Source organism: Neoarius graeffei, chromosome 8 (genome assembly GCF_027579695.1).
Source record: "Neoarius graeffei isolate fNeoGra1 chromosome 8, fNeoGra1.pri, whole genome shotgun sequence".
In the NCBI taxonomy this organism is placed as follows: domain Eukaryota; kingdom Metazoa; phylum Chordata; class Actinopteri; order Siluriformes; family Ariidae; genus Neoarius; species Neoarius graeffei.
This window is the reverse complement of record NC_083576.1, coordinates 9,518,144-9,537,866: the sequence shown is the minus strand read 5'-3', so window position 1 is coordinate 9,537,866 and position 19,723 is coordinate 9,518,144. Positions and strand designations below refer to the sequence as shown.

Here is a 19,723-nt window from a genome sequence, read left to right as displayed (position 1 = left end):
CAGTAATGTTTTTTTTTTTTTAAATAAAGTTTCAAGTTGTGAACGTAAAACCAGGTCTTGTGTTTTGCTGAACACATTAAAACAAGTCAGGTTAAGTGAAAAATAGTTTATTTGGAAATGCTGCATGTGAACGTTTCCATGGTGAAAACATCTCTGTATTAACAAGACAATAAGTGAACACTTTTTGCTGATCTTGCACGTGCGCGCACACGCACAGTTAATCTGACTGAGTATATAAGAGAGAAAGAAACAAAACAAGACATTTCATGATGCTGAAATCATTCCTGTATGAAACCTTCTATCTATAAACCATCGTTCTATAAAGACGAGTCAGCAAAGCTACTTATTTTTAAACAACCTTTACATTTATTTTATAAAATGCAAATCACGAGAAGTTAAACTCGGTAGGTTGCTTTTGGTATGCAGCTGCTGAGAAAACTTTCCCTTATCATAAAGCAAAGATAAATACAAACACTGGTTCAGCAGCAACACTGTTTTGAAGTAATACTGTTACGAAATAAATTCAGTTCGGAAAGCTGGGGGGGAAAAACACGGGAATTCACAGTAAGTGGGATTTAACAGACTGCTTCGTATACAGTGATTTAAGGCAGCAACAGTGAAGCGTGTGAGAAATTGTCTCAATTTCTTCCCTGTCTATGTGAGTAAACGTGTGGAACAGCTACAATACACGTGTGTTTGCGTATCAGTAAAAATTAACGTCAATATGATCATAAATTGGCAGAAAAGCAAAGCAAAATGCCTTTCTAACTCTTAATGCCAAGAAGTGAAAAATGAGAATGTTATTCGCTAATAATCGTCTCTTTAAGTGAACCAGTCAACTGCGCGGATTATTATTCTTCGTAACTCATGTACCACATAAACATACACGTTTCTGTAAATGAACAGGCTTTGAGTCATGCTAAAAGTCTCCATCTGTAACATCTATAAATTTCCATGAATGAAAACCAAACGTTCGTCACTTTAGTCTTCTTGTGACAAAGTTATCTAATTTTAAAAAGCAGTCCATAGGGACACATCGATACTGATCCTAGTATAGATTCGTTACGAGAGCCGATATCGTACTTGTTTACTCGTACTTGGCGGGGGGGATACCAACAAATGATACCATGTGAAGCGATGTAAGTGTACTGCTGCCTTCAAGTGCTGTCAGAAATATCATAATTACGAAGTGATTACAGTCATTACGGGAACTGTTTTACGAGTCCTGATTTTACATCGATAACCAAAAGTCCCCACTATGAATGTGACGTCTATAGTAGATGTTAAGATTTAAGTAATAATTAAACATGTTAACTGTTCAGTATTTTCTTTCTGTAAGGCAAAATAAACTTTTGTCATTGACGATACAAAAATAAATAAATAAAAACAAAAATAACTTCAGTACACACTGTCATGATTTGTATGCACAAACTTCCAAGGAGGACCTGAAGGCAGCAGACGCCGTCGCGCTAACTAACTGACAACATGAAATGACCACACTTTGGATTGGATGATTAACGACAATTAAAGCAAAGCAAAATGTGAAAATATCAAAAGGAGGACCTCAGAATGAGGGATTTCAATGCAGTGAAGACAATAAAAGGTCATGAGAACTGTACAGAAAAGCTTTTCCAAAGTAACTCCAATGTAGCTAGCTTCATAATGCGCTTCGTTTAAAATAAACTTGTTTCATGGCCACATTTTAAACCAGGAACACAAACAAAATAAAATAATGTAATATTCTTGTTTGTTTAATAGAATGTAGGTTACTCATTTCAATATCATTTGTATACCAAATGAATGAATACCAAATAACAGTCTGGAAAAAAAAAAAGTATATCGATGCATCTCCAGCATTTATATACGATAGCATATTAGTGCCATGGTAGGTAAAAAAGTGGGAGGGGTTATAACTCGAGAAAAAACTCAATTTCTGAGAAAAAAAACCCTCATACATTTGCGAGAAAAATCTCAGAAATTACCTGAGATTAAAGTCATAAATTCATGAAAAAAAACAGAAAAATAATGTTTAAATATGACAGATAATATTCTGAGAAAAAAAATCAGAATTTCTGAGATAAAAGTTATAAATTTGTGAAAAAAAACCCACAGAAAAATGGTGTTTAAAAAAAATTACAGAAAATATTCTGAGAAAAAAACCCTCAGGAATTCTGAGATTAAAGATGTACATTTCTGGAAAAAAAAAACCCTCATAAATTTGCGAGAAAAATTCAGAAATTATCTGAGATTAAAGTCATAAATTTATGGGGAAAAAACCCCGCAGAAAAATAGTGTTTAAAAATGACCCCCACCCCCCACCCCCCCCACCCCACCCCACACACAAACAGTGTTTAAAAATTGCAGAGAATATTTTGAGGGAAAAAAAAACCCTCAGAATTTGAGATTAAAGATGCAAATTTCAGAAAAAAAAAAACTCAAATTACCTAAGATTAAAGTCAAATTTATGAGAAAAGAGGACATTCCAAGAAAAAACCCTCAAAATTCCTGATATTAAGGATGTAAATTTCTGAGAAAACTCAAAAACTCATTAATTTGTGAGAAAAAATACTCAGAAGTTACCTGACATTAAAATCATACATTTATTTAAAAAAAGCAGCAAAATAGTGTTTATCTTACAATAGTGAGAATCTTACAAAAAAAACTCAATTTCTGAAATTAAAGTCATAAATTTACGTGAAAAAGGAAAAAAAATCACATTCTCTGAGAATATAAAGTCATAAATTTACAAGAAAAATTCTCTGAGACGACAAAAATGTGCTTCCTGGCTGCAGTGCATTCTGAGAAATGTAGTGGAAATCTCGGAGCACTTTATTCTTTTATAGTTCTCAATTTGGGGAAGAAAGCGTGCATTTCATATAACTCCCAGCTCAGCCGTAACGTCTGCAGTGTGATGTCGGTGATGGAAAAAAAAAATACTTTTTTTTCTTGTACATTTCCGACTTTATTTGTAGAGAATTTAGGATTTTTTTTTCTTGCAAATTTCTGACTTTAATCTTGGAAATTTTGAGGGTTTTTTTCATGGAATATAATCCCGCCTCCTCCTACAATGTCCTTAATACGCTGTCGTAATTATACTATAATATACCATATTCCAAAATATACCATAAATTAATACGTTGATAAAGAAACTGAATGTGATGTTAAATGAAATCACAGGTTGTCACTGTAATATGAAGAATTCCAACAATGTGATCAATCGATGACAGTATGTTAACAAAATATAATACAATCTAGTAGTAGTGTACATAATAATAATAATAATAATAATACAGTAACACGCTAATCTTCCTTAATTACAAAACAACTCCCAAAAAACAACGAACCATCTGAGCAACCAAACACTAGTTCATTTCTTGCAGATGCTGAATAAAATCAAATTTTAAAAAAGCATACACTACTAATGATAGTAAATCAAGAAATGGTACTCAAAATTAGCTCTTCGATATCACTTCCGTATCAGACAGACACACTCGACACCCAACTGTTTGCTTGCCTTTGCGAAGCTACCGTAAAATCAGCTTTTCCATCCATCAGCTAGTGAAGAGCTAGTGTCAAAACATCCTCGCTGGACAACAGTGACCATCATGAGACAGAGCCACTACATTCCCATGTGCCCTCCAGAGCAAGGGCACTTGGCCAGGCTTCAGTTCATCACGAAGACGCTCCTGTACGACGCACTGATTAGTTCACTCCTTTGACTGCGTAGTCAAGGCTGCGACAGACGCTTTCGCTTGATCCTCTGCATCATCCTGTCGTCCTTGAAAAGATATAATTAAACGCTTGCGATTCAAGCGCTGATGATGATGATGATGGCAGATGATGCACATGCTCATGCAAGAAAGCAATGCTCCTTTCTTCCAATTTGTCCAATGCACATTAAAAAAAACCCCTGCTATACAAACTCCTAGTTTGGTCCAGAACATTTATTTTGAAAAATATAAATTTTTTTATATTTTATATATACTGTAGGTAATTCTTTGGCTGATGAATAATCATCAAAGTCTTTTATTAAAAAAATAGGAGGCTGTATTTATACTGTAGGAATATGTACAGAAACCTGATTATGCTTCATGTTAGTCATCACTGCAAAAGAAAAAAATGCAGATATTAGATATTAGACAGAGCGTGCCATATAGACTTTATACAGCAATTAATTAAATCACAAATCAATTAATACTCTCCATGCAGTCTTTCAAAAACCAACAGCCAAAGTCAGAAGTCTCCAACACCATCTAGTTTTCTCATTTCCCCCCATTTCCTGTCCAATTTGGTCACCTGCCAATTTCCAGTTTTCCAATACCATACAACAGTGACAGTCAGGGATGGTGAAGGTGAATAAGTGCTTCGTCAAAAACACAAGTCTTTTTGAACTCCTGCTCATATTGCATCGCAGGGCAGGGCAGGGGAGCGCAACACTCAGAGGAAAGTGCTATCTACCGTCTTCAGCATACACGAGCTTACAGACAGCCACGATTGTCTACCGTCGCTATGACTGACATCGTGTGTGTGTGAGATCATGTATGTGATGGGTGAGTTGGCCCGAGGTGCCATATGAAGTTTGAGGGATGTGTGGTGAAGCATGACTGAGCAGAACTCCATTCATTTGAATGGGGCCAAAAATGAATGGGGAATAAAAAGGATGAGCAAAACGAAAGGAAGAAACAAGTGCAGGTCAAAACCGATTACATGTCTGTGTCGGGGGAGTTGGCCTGGTGAGTCTCCGATGAAGGACGACCTGAAACGTTAGCCCCATTCATTCAACGACAAGAATGAGAGAATCCATCCATCCATCCATTATCTGTAGCCGCTTTATCCTGTTCTACAGGGTCGCAGGCAAGCTGGAGCCTATCCCAGCTGACTACGGGCGAAAGGCGGGGTACACCCTGGACAAGTCGCCAGGTCATCACAGGGCTGACACATAGACAAACAACCACTCACACTCACATTCACACCTACGCTCAATTTAGAGTCACCAGTTAACCTAACCTGCATGTCTTTGGACTGTGGGGGAAACCGGAGCACCCGGAGGAAACCCACGCGGACACGGGGAGAACATGCAAACTCCGCACAGAAAGGCCCTCGCCGGCCACGGGGCTCGAACCCGGACCTTCTTGCTGTGAGGCGACAGCGCTAACCACTACACCACCATGCCGCCCGAATAATAATAATAATAATTATGATACTAAAGAAGGGGCGGCACGGTGGTGTAGTGGTTAGCGCTGTCGCCTCATTAGAGATAATGAGATGAGATGAGATAATACTAAAGAATAACAATAGTATTGCACATTGTGCAATACTAGTAAAAATGAAAATAATTCAAATTAGTATGCATTGGCAACATGACAAATTTAAATATATTTACATAAAATGTTATTTGTGATAGTCATTTTTATAGTGCAATCATGAATATTTTTATAAGCTATATCGTCCAACTGCAATCTAACTTATTGGCAAAGAATGAAATTTGCTATTCGGAACAGATGTGCCATGGTTACCGACTGGAAAAACCTGATTTAAAAACAAACACAAATTCACGACAGTCTGAATTGCACATACAGTCTCAGTAAACTCTCCCATGATGCTGCGAACTCTTCATGTTCTTTGATAACTGTTCTATCCACAGAAACGTGACGAGCCAATCAGATTGCAACCTGCATGATTCTGAGGCTTGTGGCCAGAAAAGTGAACAAAATGAATATGAAATATGAAAGACAGAAAATGTGGGAGGAGCATCTGAGGTTGACACTGGGCGTTTCTTTTTTGAAACTTCTGACTAGCCGTACACACACATCATCATCATTCATAATCATTATTAATGTGTACTGACCTTGTGCCAACAGCCTGGTATCGGAAGTCCATCTGGACCCTGATGACAACAAACACAAATATTAATTTATAAATAAATATTACTATAAATATCTCAAAGGAAAAACCAGGCAGGTTAATATCATGCTCAACAAAAATGTAACATTCAAGGTACTAATAAACTAACAGCTTAGCGTATCGCAAATAGAGTTAATAAGAAGTATACAGTATAAATGGTGGGTTTAGAACAGGAAATGGTAACGAGGAAAAAGGAAATGAGAGGAAATGGAGTCAGGAGGAAATAGGAAAGAGAATTTGATCTTTTTTAAATAAATGCTGACAAATTTTTGATGCATGTTTCAGTTTCACCATACAACTAATAAACTGCTATGGTACTAAATTATACCTCTGGTGCCCGATTATAGTACCTCTACTGGTTATTAGTTCATCCGGCTGATTGGTGGTGAGATTATACCGTTATGTTTTGTCTGTTGTCTGTCGTCCATCATGTCGTCGGTTGTCCACATTTCACGAAAATCACGTCTTTTCTCTCAATTCTTCACAGATTCTTATTCTTTTTGGCAGGAAGGTAGGTCTGCCTGGGGTGCATATAGCTTCTACCCAAATTTGCATAATTACAATTATTAATGAAGTTATGGAGCCCTGTGATGACCTGGCGACTTGTCCAGGGTGTACCCCGCCTTTCGCCCGTAGTCAGCTGGGATAGGCTCCAGCTTGCCTGCGACCCTGTAGAACAGGATAAAGCGGCTAGAGATAATGAGATGAGATGAGATGAGATGAGATGAATGAAGTTATGGACCAATTAAGCCTTAATGCGCAGTTCAACAAAAATCACTTCTTCTTGGTCAATTCCTTGCCGGTTTGGATTCTTTCTGGCAAATAGGTTGGTATTCCTAGGGTGGATATCGCTTCTATACCGTATATCTTGTGTATAGTGTATATAGCTTGCAACATTTATTGTGCAAGGTGGCCCACTTTAGATTGTTCCTTCTGGACTACACTGGGACGGAGTGAGCGACGCCGTCATTGACGATCTCGTTTAATGTGGTACTATGGTTCTGTAATATGACTGTCTTATATGTTTTATTGATTTCCGAAGTGAAAAGAAGCAAATACAATACAACCACCGTATCAAACTACTTATTTTCCTACAAATATATCACTGCACAGTAATTTTATATTTGATGAATTGAAATAAAATAGAACTCGTTACGCAGGTCATGAATTATCATTAGGAATAACAATACCAGAGTTTATTATATGGCACAAGCTACTTCTAGTAAAATCGTGCGCTCTGATTGGTTCCTTGGCGGGAAGAATTTTCCCGTAATGCCTGTGGGCGATTAGGGACTTTCTTTCCAAGGCGCCGGCTTTCAATGTTGCAAAAAAAAAAAAAAGATTAATTGGAAATCAAAACTGAATCAAAAACAGCCAAAACACAAAAGACAAGCAAGAGTCACTGAGTTATTCAAGAAATGAGAAATGAAAAGTATTCAGAAACTGCTAACCGCTAATAGAAATTCAGTTTTGAAACCACTAGCCGTTTATTCTGCATGCGTGACTCAACTATGTTACAAATATGACGTGACTGAAAGCAGCATCACACCTCATATTATAATGACCGTCTATTTTAATCTTAGAAATAAAAAAGCCATGCAATAAACTCCTTATTAACCTCGCTTGCTCGGTCTTTACGGGAAAATATCAGACCGAGGTCTTGACAGTACGGACCGAGCCCTTAAGCAGCTCAAATGAGGACCTGAACATGAAGCTAACTGATGCCTACAAAGTCTATGAAAAGTTACCAAATCACTTTCCATTCAATTTCCACTGTCCCAAATGTCAGTAAAGGGGAACTGTGTTAGTCGAGGCAAGATATCAAGAACCCTCTCAGGTAGAATTGGCTGTACGCTGGGCAGAAAGGCAAAGCGAAGCCCCCATATAACACTAAGGACCTGCAGGAACAGACTGGAAGGAGTTCTAGGAATCAACAGCCTTGATTGCACAAACATGACCTGCATGGAAGAGTCATCAGAAGTAAACTTCACCTTTGACCTGATGGCATAGAAGATGCAAGCTACACCACATCCACCTTCTCAGGTACTGTAAAATATACACTTCACCGGCCACTTTAAAGGAGAACCGAAGGAATTTTTTATTATCAAAATTCTATTTTTCATCTTATTAAATATCGGAATGCATTTTTGATCGCTATTTCGTCACTGCTATAGCAAGTTATGAGTGTTTGAAATATGCTGTAATATATATCAGTCCATATGTCAGAGCAATGGCCGTAAACGAGATTCGTCGAGACCTGTGCGAGACATCGTAGGACGGAAGTAAAACGTACAGCGGAAATCAAAGTGACTGACATCTGCCAACGTTGTCAAAAGACGCGTGCGTTCTCTTTCGAATGCTGATGTAATCAAGCCGGAAGTTTTGTTTGCTTTGATAGAAATCAGGAAAGTTTGAAAAAAGTAGACAGTAATCGTCATTTAAACTCGTTTTTGTGCAATATTTCGTTTGGAAAACAGTTTTCAAAATGGCGGCACTGACACCTGGCTGACACTTCTTCATGTTTCGAAGTCTCGCACAAGTCTTGTGAAGATTGCGTGGATAAGCGACGCCTGCCGTCGACCAAACGAACTAAATTCAACACGGCTAAAAACCGAATAGGCCAGTAAGTATAATATTTAATCGCAATTAGTTTCCAATGCGAGTCACGATATAAGGTTACTAAAACCGAAAACGTAATTGAATAACACGTTAATTAAGAAATAAAGCGAGTTTAAAAATGACTTCAGTTCTCCTTTAATAGGAACTTGTGGTTGATTCTAAGATTCCTGTTCTTGGCTGCAGGAGCGGAACCCAATGTGGTGGTCTCTTGCTGGTGCATGCTGAGATGCTTTTCTGCTCACCACGGTTGTAAAGAGTGATCATATGAGTTGGTATATCCTTCCTGGCAAAAAAAAGCTTGACCCAATCTGTCGATTTCCCTCTGACCTGTCTTATCAACAAGATGTTTCCACCCACAGAACTGTCGCTCACTTGATGTTTTTTGCTTTTCGCACCATTCTAATGTTTCAAGTGAACCTTAACTGAAGCTCTTGATTTGTTGCATGATTTGATGCGTTGTGCTGCTGTCAAGGGATTGGCTGATGAGATAACTACATAAGACAGCCACAGGTGCTGGTACCCTTGATGGTACCACACCAACGACAAGCAAAAGTACTTGTAGTTTGGTACAACAGTGGTGTTTAAGGTACTATTACAAATCATTTTGACGAATCTACACTATAGTCACAGAGTATTAGTAAGATAAGCGGAATGACTGGTCTATCTCTTCTCTAGCCGTCTCAAGAAGTTTGGTTTTTATTTGCATGTGGGGTTAAATGGGCGGCACGGTGGTGTAGTGGTTAGCGCTGTCGCCTCACAGCAAGAAGGTCCGGGTTCGAGCCCCGTGGCCGGCGAGGGCCTTTCTGTGCGGAGTTTGCATGTTCTCCCCGTGTCCGCGTGGGTTTCCTCCGGGTGCTCCGGTTTCCCCCACAGTCCAAAGACATGCAGGTTAGGTTAACTGGTGACTCTAAATTGAGCGTAGGTGTGAATGTGAGTGTGAATGGTTGTCTGTGTCTATCTGTCAGCCCTGTGATGACCTGGCGACTTGTCCAGGGTGTACCCCGCCTTTCGCCCGTAGTCAGCTGGGATAGGCTCCAGCTTGCCTGCGACCCTGTAGAACAGGATAAAGCGGCTAGAGATAATGAGATGAGATGAGATGTGGGGTTAAATGTTAAACGCTCGTATCTGCATGCTCAGAGGGAAACACACTCCAGGCAGTGGTACAGTACCAGCCGGCAGGGAGCTCCGGCGTCAGCCTGCCCGCTGTCCCCTGCCTGGCCTTTACATCCGGCAGAACCCTGTCGGCAAGAACACACACGTATACTGAAAACTGGTGTCACCTGACTCACTGCTGCACACACACAAACACACACGATAAAGAGCAGAATTCAAAGAATAAAAAGGCAGGGAAGAGCAGAGGGAAAGAAGTGAGTGAAGAAGATACACATTGGATCCTGATAAAGTTCTACGGCGGTAAGATGAAGAGTTTATCACGCACCACAGGACAGGGCTGGTCTAACCCGGGAGGCCCCTGCTCTCCTTTCTGTCCCTTCAGCCCTCTTTTGCCTACAGAGCCACGATCGCCCTGAAACAGGAAATCAAAAGCATCAAAATGCAGACTAATCAAGCACAATAAACCCGACAAATATTTAACAGTTATTCCACAAAATTGAGTCGTACATGAGCTGATAGCTGACGAGGCGCGTAGCACCGAGTCACCTATAAACCATGTATGACGAGATTGACTGGAATAACTGTTTTATTCTATCCGCATTTTTTTTTTTTTTAATTTTCGAGTAGTTTTTATTTCGTCCTCGGTTGGTTCAGCAACACGTTCCGCCATTTTGTTTTTCTCTACTCACGATATATGAGCTGATATCCTAGTAGTAGAGTAGCCAATCAGAGCGTGCAATTGCTCATATCCAGTGAATATGGATAGAATATTTACTTTTATTCAATACAAATATTACCTTTACATAAAGATAGATCTGTATGCAAAAGTTTGCACACCCATGCCAAAAGATCCCTTTATTTTCTACAAATAAAAATAAGTTTTCCTCCTGTCCCTGTCTACCTGCTTTGCTTTAATTTAATTTGTTATATAGCAATTGACATCGTGAGTGAATTGTAAATGATTTTTTTGTCTAATCCTGATTTTGATAACTTGTATGCTCACTTTTTGTTCAACCATTTTTTATATTTTAAATAATATTTCTACACATTTTGAGATATGCAAATCAGGCGAGGAGACTCAAATGAACCTGATTGTTGCAAAATCTCTTCTCAAACTAATTTTCTGTTGCTTTCTGTGTAGGTTTTAAATTATTGTGCTGTTGCAGCTTGCAGCCAGATTTTATTTTGAATGAAATGACCTTCCTGAGTTTCTTTGAACTTGCTGATAAATTGTAAAACATGTTTATATTTTGTTTATTCTCCTCAAATTTGGCATATGGACAAAAAAAAAAGTAAGGAGTGCACTAACTTTTGCATTCCACTATATAGGTGTTGGATTGAGATTTTATGTGATAGACCAACACAGAGTAGCACATAATTGTGAAGTGAAATGAAAATGATAAATGGTCTTCAAATTTTTAAACAAATAAAAATCTGAAAAATGTGGTGTGCATTAGTATTCAGCCCCCTGTCCTCTGATACCTCTAAATACAATCCAGTGCAATCAATTGCCTTCAGAAGTCATCTGATTAGTTAATAGAGTCCTAATGTGTGTAATTTACTCTCAGCATAAATACACTTGTTCTGTGAAGGCCTCAGTGGTTTGTTAGAGAACACTGAAGAACAAACAGCATCATGAAGACCAAAGAACTCACCAGACAGGTCAGGGATAAAGTTCTGGAGAAGTTTAAAGCAGGGTTAGGTTATAAAAAATATCCCAAGCTCTGAACATCTCAGGAAGCACTGTTCAATCCATCATTCAAAAATGGAAAAAGTATGGCACAACTGCAAACCTACTGTACCAAGACATGGCCGTCCACCTAAACTGGCAGAGCGAGCAAGGAGAGCACTGGTCAGAGAAGCAGCCAAGAGGCCCATGATCACTCTGGAGGAGCTGCAGAAATCCACAGCTCAGGTGGGAGAATCTGTGCACAGGACAACTATAAGTCATACACTCCACAAATCTGGCCTTTTTGGAAGAGTGGCAAGAAGAAAGCCATTGTTGAAAGACAGGCATAAGAAGTCCTGTTTGCAGTTTGCCAGAAGCCATGTAGGCGACACAGCAAACATGTGGAAGAAGGTGCTTTGGTCAGATGAGACCAAAGTTGAACTTTTTGGCCTAAATGCAAAGCGCTATGTGTGGCGGAAAACTAACACTGCTCATCACCCTGCACACACCATCCCCACTGTGAAACATGGTGGTGGCAGCATCATGCTATGGGGATGCTTTTCTTCAGCAGGGACAGGGAAGCTGGTCAGAGTTGATGGGAAGATGGATGGCGCTAAATACAGGGCAATCCTGGAAGAAAACCTGTTGGAGGCTGCAAAAGACTGGAGACTGGGAAGGAGATTCACCTTCCAGCAAGACAATGACCCTAAACATACAGCCAGAGCTACAATGGAATGGTTTAGATCAAAGAATATTCATGTGTTAGAATGGCCCAGTCAAAGTCCAGACCTAAATCCCATTGAGCATCTGTGGCAAGACTTGAATATTGCTGTTCACAGACGCTCTCCATCCAATCTGGCTGAGCTTGAGCTATTTTGCAAAGAAGAATGGGCAAAAATTTCAGTGTCTAGATGTACAAAGCTGGTAGGGACATACCACAAAAGACTTGCAGCTGTAATTGCAGCAAAAGGTGGCTCTACAAAGTATTGACGCAGGGGGGCTGAATACTAATGCACACCACATTTTTCAGATTTTTATTTGTTTAAAAATTTGAAGACCATTTATCATTTTCGTTTCAGTTCACAATTATGTGCTACTCTGTGTTGGTCTATCACATGAAATCTCAATAAAAAACTTTTAAGTTTGTGGTTGTAAGGTGGAAAAATGTGAAAAAGTTCAAGGGTTATGAATACTTTTTCAAGGCACTGTATTAATAATTAAAGCATAACACACAATTGAAACTGAAATACTGAGATACTGACAAAATTACAAGAGTTCTTGAAAAAAATCACTTTCAGAAAAAAAAAGCCAGTATTCTCTAATAATGTAGGGGTTTTTTTTTTACGCTTTTTCCAACTTTTTGTATTTTCTCAGCAGTTTTTGAATCATTTCAACCGTAATACTGCTGCACAAAAATAGTTTTTATGCTGTATGTTTTCACAATATGTACTTAGATTTCATTTTGAACTTTATGACTTTACTGAAATCCTTTGAAATGGTTGATAAATTGTAAAAAAAAAAAAAAGCCCATATTTTACTTTTTAATTCAAACATGAAAGGGGTGAGCAAATTATTGTGCTGTATGAGTGCAAAACAAAACCAAATACAAGAATATAATAATAATAATAATAATAAATTTATATAGCACATATACAAATAGGGCGGCACGGTGGTGTAGTGGTTAGCGCTGTCGCCTCACAGCAAGAAGGTCCTGGGTTCGAGCCCCGTGGCCGGCGAGGGCCTTTCTGTGTGGAGTTTGCATGTTCTCCCCGTGTCCGCGTGGGTTTCCTCTGGGTGCTCCGGTTTCCCCCACAGTCCGAAGACATGCAGGTTAGGTTAACTGGTGAGTCTAAATTGACCGTAGGTGTGAATGTGAGTGTGAATGGTTGTCTGTGTCTATGTGTCAGCCCTGTGATGACCTGGCGACTTGTCCAGGGTGTACCCCGCCTTTCGCCCGTAGTCAGCTGGGATAGGCTCCAGCTTGCCTGCGACCCTGTAGAACAGGATAAAGCGGCTAGAGATAATGAGATGAGAAGCATGGGGGTGTAAACTTTTGCACTTGCCTGTAAACTCTGTGCATTATGTGTGTTACAGCGTACCTTTTCTCCTTTAGGCCCCGTGTCTCCTTTATCTCCTGTAAGACCAGGGAATCCCTGTCCACACAACACACAGTACACATGAGAGTGAGACATTCAGACTCCCAGAGATTCAGCGTGAATATGATCACTGTAATCAGACACTTACGTCTAATCCGGGCTCTCCTTGTTTTCCCTGAGAAGACAGATTACATTCATTCATCGCTCAGTGTCGTGTAAAACATCTCATTTCAGTTCGCATTTTATCAGTGTGTAAACTCATTCTTCATTTTGAATGGTCAGAAAGTGTCAGTTAAGTGTCGTCTTTAACAGCAGATCGAACAATAATCATCGTTTCTATACTTAACTCATTCAAAAGGACTTGCACAGTGGACATGCGACATGATCTGAGACTAATAAACGTGTCGTTTGGTTGATGTTGTGACGGAAACGTTCGTTTAACGTTTAAGGACATGGAAGCAATCTCCAGCGTCAACGAATTTTGGTTTCTTGGTAATATGATAAGTTGTAGATTTTTGTTTTTTTGCTTTATTAGCTTCAAGACAGAGTGAAGGAATGAACGTCTGTTGCTATTTGTTTCTTCCACAACAATAAAAAGCAGAGGTGGACAGTAACGAAGTACATTTACTTGAGTCCTGTACTTAAGGACACTTTGAGTATCTGTACTTTACTTGAGTATTATTTTTTTTGGAAACTTATGACTTTAACTTCTCTACATTTGAAAGACAAATATCGTACTTTTCACTCCACTACATTTCTATCGAGGTCCTCGTTACTCGTTACTATGAAGCAGCTTTGAAAGTGGATGTTTTTTCTTTTCTAAAACGTGATTGGTTTTTTCACAAGTGACACAGAGCCGATCAGTAATCACTAGGGTCACGTCACATCCATAGACTGGATAAAATCAAGTTCAGTGATTTCTCAGCAGCGTTATTTAACACGATCAGTTGATGGAAGAACGGAAGGAGGCGGCTCTTCTGAGGAATGGACAAACCGGTGGTTTTACCAAGAACCCATGTTTCAGTTTTCTGAAAGGATTAAAGATATGTTTCGTTTTAAATGTTTGCTTTGTTTGGCGAAAACAAACCACATCACGGCCTACAAAAACTCGCCGTCCAGCCTGCGGAAGCATATTGAGGTATATAAACATTTTATTCCAAGAGAAAGCTTGTAAAGAAGTTGTCTGGGCATTTAGAGCTAGCGATAACGTTGCAATAGCTATGCAGTCTGGTTAGTCAAATGACTTTCTATGGATTTGCCCACCAAGTTGCCGTCGCCTTGTCCACTGCTAACGTTAACACATAGCTAGTTAACTTGGACACTATTAGTTAGCATGTAAAAACGGAGTTACGCTAACATTAATAAAGTTAACTCATCTGAAGTCCTTTCAGAAATATGTTTTAGCATAATCTTGCCAAATAAACAGAATGCAGAAATCTGTGTTTAAAGGTGTTTATTCTACAGGTTCTACAACCCCGATTCCAAAAAGGTTGGGACAAAGTACAAATTGTAAATAAAAACGGAATGCAATGATGTGGAAGTTTCAAAATTCCGTATTTTATTCAGAATAGAACATAGATGACATATCAAATGTTTAAACTGAGAAAATGTATCATTTAAAGAGAAAAATTAGGTAATTTTAAATTTCATGACAACAACACATCTCAAAAAAGTTGGGACAAGGCCATGTTTACCACTGTGAGACATCCCCTTTTCTCTTTACAACAGTCTGTAAACGTCTGGGGACTGAGGAGACAAGTTGCTCAAGTTTAGGGATAGGAATGTTAACCCATTCTTGTCTAATGTAGGATTCTAGTTGCTCAACTGTCTTAGGTCTTTTTTGTCGTATCTTCCGTTTTATGATGCGCCAAATGTTTTCTATGGGTGAAAGATCTGGACTGCAGGCTGGCCAGTTCAGTACCCGGACCCTTCTTCTACACAGCCATGATGCTGTAATTGATGCAGTATGTGGTTTGGCATTGTCATGTTGGAAAATGCAAGATCTTCCCTGAAAGAGACGTCGTCTGGATGGGAGCATATGTTGCTCTAGAACCTGGATATACCTTTCAGCATTGATGGTGTCTTTCCAGATGTGTAAGCTGCGCATGCCACACGCACTAATGCAACCCCATACCATCAGAGATGCAGGCTTCTGAACTGAGCGCCGATAACAACTTGGGTCGTCCTTCTCCTCTTTAGTCCGAATGACACGGCGTCCCTGATTTCCATAAAGAACTTCAAATTTTGATTCGTCTGACCACAGAACAGTTTTCCACTTTGCCACAGTCCATTTTAAATGAGCCTTGGCCCAGAGAAGACGTCTGTGCTTCTGGATCATGTTTAGATACGGCTTCTTCTTTGAACTATAGAGTTTTAGCTGGCAACGGCGGATGGCACGGTGAATTGTGTTCACAGATAATGTTCTCTGGAAATATTCCTGAGCCCATTTTGTGATTTCCAATACAGAAGCATGCCTGTATGTGATGCAGTGCCGTCTAAGGGCCCGAAGATCACGGGCACCCAGTATGGTTTTCCGGCCTTGACCCTTACGCACAGAGATTCTTCCAGATTCTCTGAATCTTTTGATGATATTATGCACTGTAGATGATGATATGTTCAAACTCTTTGCAATTTTACACTGTCGAACTCCTTTCTGATATTGCTCCGCTATTTGTCTGCGCAGAATTAGGCCAAATTTACATTAGACCGTATCTGTCTCGTTTTCTTCGTGGATGCACTGTCCGTTTACATTAAACCGCCTGGAAACGCCGGGAAACGGGAATCCGCCAGGGTCCACGTATTCAATCCAGATCGTGTCTGGTCCGGTGCTGTGTAAACATTGAGATACATGGATACGCTGTGCTGAGCTCTAGCTGGCGTCGTCATTGGACAACGTCACTGTGACATCCACCTTCCTGATTCGCTGGCGTTGGTCATGTGACGCGACTGCTGAAAAACGGTGCGGACTTCCGCCTTGTATCACCTTTCATTAAAGAGTATAAAAGTATGAAAATACTGATGCAAATACTGCCCATTGTGTAGTTATGATTGTCTTTAGGCTTGCCATCCTTCCACTTGCAAGTGGTAAGTGATATGCACTGGGATCACACACACAGCGACTCAGTCCCGAATCACAGCTTGTGCACTTCACTCGCGCGCTCTGTGAGCTGCGCAGGGCCGGAGTGCGCACCCTCCAGAGGGCACTCGCTGTTCAGGGCGGAGTGATTTGGAGCGCAGGATGCCTGCGGAGCCGAGCGTATCCGTGTACTGGTGTTGCTGTGTGCACGCAAATCGTGTATTGGTGTTGCTGTGTGCACACTAATCATTTTAAAAACGTTAATCTGATGATCCGCTGATACGGTCTAATGTAAACATGGGCTTAGGGGGATTGGTGATCCTCTTCCCATCTTTACTTCTGAGAGCCACTGCCACTCCAAGATGCTCTTTTTATACCCAGTCATGTTAATGACCTATTGCCAATTGACCTAATGAGTTGCAATTTGGTCCTCCAGCTGTTCCTTTTTTGTACCTTTAACTTTTCCAGCCTCTTATTGCCCCTGTCCCAACTTTTTTGAGATGTGTTGCTGTCATGAAATTTCAAATGAGCCAATATTTGGCATGAAATTTCAAAATGTCTCACTTTCGACATTTGATATGTTGTCTATGTTGTATTGTGAATACAATATCAGTTTTTGAGATTTGTAAATTATTGCATTCCGTTTTTATTTACAATTTGTACTTTGTCCCAACTTTTTTGGAATCGGGGTTGTACAAGTTAGTCAGTAAATCCAGTCGGTTGCTTCAGAGGCATTAGGTTTTGTAAGCGTTGTGGCAATAATACAACGATGCGTTGACAGAAAATGTACTTTTAATACTTAAGTATTTTTAAAAGCGAGTACTTCAGGACTTTAACTTAAGTAAAAATTTGACTGGACAACTTTCACTTGTATCAGAGTAACATTTGACCAGCGGGATCTGTTCTTTGACTTAAGTAATGAAGTTGGGTACTTTGTCCACCTCTGATAAAAAGTATGATGAACTGATCTTTAATTGTAATTGTTAGCCAATTGCTGTAGTATAAAAGGAATAAAACACTTCATCACATGCTATTATTGAAAAATAATCAGCCTTGGTTTACTAGTAACTAGCAACTCCTTACATATTCAACTTAGTTCCATCATTCAGTAATATTCAACCATGAAACAGGTCACCTTTGGTCAATTGGTGTTTATTCTATCCACATTCACTGGATATACGCAGTCAAGCGCTCTGATTGGCTACTCTACTACTAGGATATCAGCTCATATACCGTGAGTAGAGAAAAACAAAATGGTGGAGCGTGTAGCCGAACCAACCGAGGACGAAATAAAAACTACTTAAAAACAAAAATCCCCAAAAAACAACTCCCCCCCCCAAAAAAAAAATATGGAATGAAAAGTATTTGATGTTAAGAACGTATCTTTTTTATTTTTAAAGAATTATTATCATCGCATTTTTTACAAATTGCTCCTGTCATTTCGCCGGTTTGTTTACATTCTAAGCGGAAATGATTTTGTTGGACATTTTGTATAAAGGTTTTATTGATCGAATTTGCAAAAAATAAAAATGCTTTGTTTCTTAAAATCCAGTGAATATGGATAGAATAAAACAGTTATTCCACTCAATTGCGTCGCACATGGATTATAGCCAACTCTGTGCTACGCACCTCGTCAGCTATCAGCTCATGTACGACTCGATTTCGTAGCGTAACTGTTAAATATAAGACTCTAAAACATTTATACTCTATAATTCAGTGAAATTCCAGCTCTTACTTTTTCACCCTTGGATCCTGGAAGACCGACCAACCCTGCTGGACCTGAGGGCCCCTGTGGGCCTTGAACACCCTGAAAAACATCAGGTTTCACAAATTATCCTTTAAATTTCCCATGAAATGTGTGTTATGTGCTTCAATACGCATTCAAAGTGTGAGTTTGAGGAAAGGACGTGTTCTCACTGGGATTCCTGTAGCTCCGCTGTCACCCTTCTCTCCTTTCACACTCTCCCCTGGATCACCCTGGAAGACCGGTTTAAATCACGACACATATAAAGTAAATCACCTTCAAATCATTTACGACCATGACTGTCATTCAAGTAAAGCAAATATATTTGTGTCACAGAAACTCTAATGGAATGAACACTTCAGCTTTTTTGAACAGATTTTTTTAAAGCTCTGTAAAAAAAGAAAAGAAAAAAAAGATATTTTCTACCATTCATCAACATTAAATATTTTAGATGTTTTAGATTTTTTGGAAGAATTGGAAAAATTATTATTATTATTATTATTATTATTATTATTATTATTATTATTAATTAATTTACTTCAACTTTAATCTTTTATCCTTTTTTCTTTTGCACTCATGATATTCCGACACATGAACAATAAATTTACTTTTAGAAAGAAAGAAAAAGTCAAAATTCATATGCTGTACAATATCAAGTGATAAAAATATCTATATTATATGGTGTGGAAGAATTCATGCATGAAAGGGTTAAATGCATGTAAGAGAGTTAAATAAATTAAATTATTATCCATACAGGACACTTTTTCAATGGAATAAAAACGTGTTCTATTCCCTTCTAGCAGGTTCCGTTCATTTGGTTTGATCACATGCAATATTGTTAGCATATCGCTTATCCTATGTGTACTACGCCACTCTACCCAATGGAGAATGGGCGTTGAATATGGTTTATGATATTGCATGGCTGTCAAGACAACATGACGTCATACATCAGAGATGTAAAACTTCCGCACTAGCGAACGACTGGGACAATTTGTGAACAAACATGGCCGCCAGGTTTACTTCGTTAAATACAGAAGATTTTGAAAGAGAAAGACACGTTGAACACCCAAAAGGAATGTATAATAATAATAATAATAATAATAATAATATTGGCTGGTTTTCTTCATGGTATATCAGATATATTCCTTTCAGCTAGCATGATATTGAATGAGTCAAAGAGGAGTAGCAGAATGGAATATATCTGATATACCACGAAAAAAAGCCAGCCAATATTATTTAAATATGCTGTGTCGTAAGTTTTTTTGTTACTAGAGAGAAATAAGTCCTTGTGTGAAACTTACCTTCGGACCAGGAATACCAGGATGACCCTAAAATATAAATAAATAAATATAAATAAATGTTGTTTAATGTCAGGTTCCTGAGTGAAAGTTTTATTTGTGAAAACCTAAAACCAAATAGCTGAAAAAAAATTATCTATCTATCTATCTATCTATCTATCTATCTATCTATCTATCTATCTATCTATCTATCTATCTATCTAT

General features: G+C 38.9%; 1 protein-coding gene across 1 annotated transcript in view; it reads right to left on the bottom strand.

Moving 5' to 3' along the window:
- Positions 1–3,254: 3,254 nt before the first annotated feature.
- Positions 3,255–19,723, bottom strand: part of col23a1a (collagen type XXIII alpha 1 chain a) — a 91,583-nt gene continuing 75,114 nt past the window's right edge. Inside the window, exons 20-28 of the mRNA XM_060927256.1 lie at positions 19,523–19,549; positions 18,395–18,454; positions 18,213–18,284; positions 13,550–13,576; positions 13,405–13,458; positions 9,962–10,048; positions 9,693–9,761; positions 5,849–5,887; positions 3,255–3,778 (exon numbers count right to left, since the gene is read on the bottom strand). Coding sequence (XP_060783239.1) covers positions 3,728–3,778; positions 5,849–5,887; positions 9,693–9,761; positions 9,962–10,048; positions 13,405–13,458; positions 13,550–13,576; positions 18,213–18,284; positions 18,395–18,454; positions 19,523–19,549 — 486 coding nt within the window. The 3' untranslated portion in view covers positions 3,255–3,727. The remainder of the gene's footprint in view (positions 3,779–5,848; positions 5,888–9,692; positions 9,762–9,961; positions 10,049–13,404; positions 13,459–13,549; positions 13,577–18,212; positions 18,285–18,394; positions 18,455–19,522; positions 19,550–19,723) is intronic.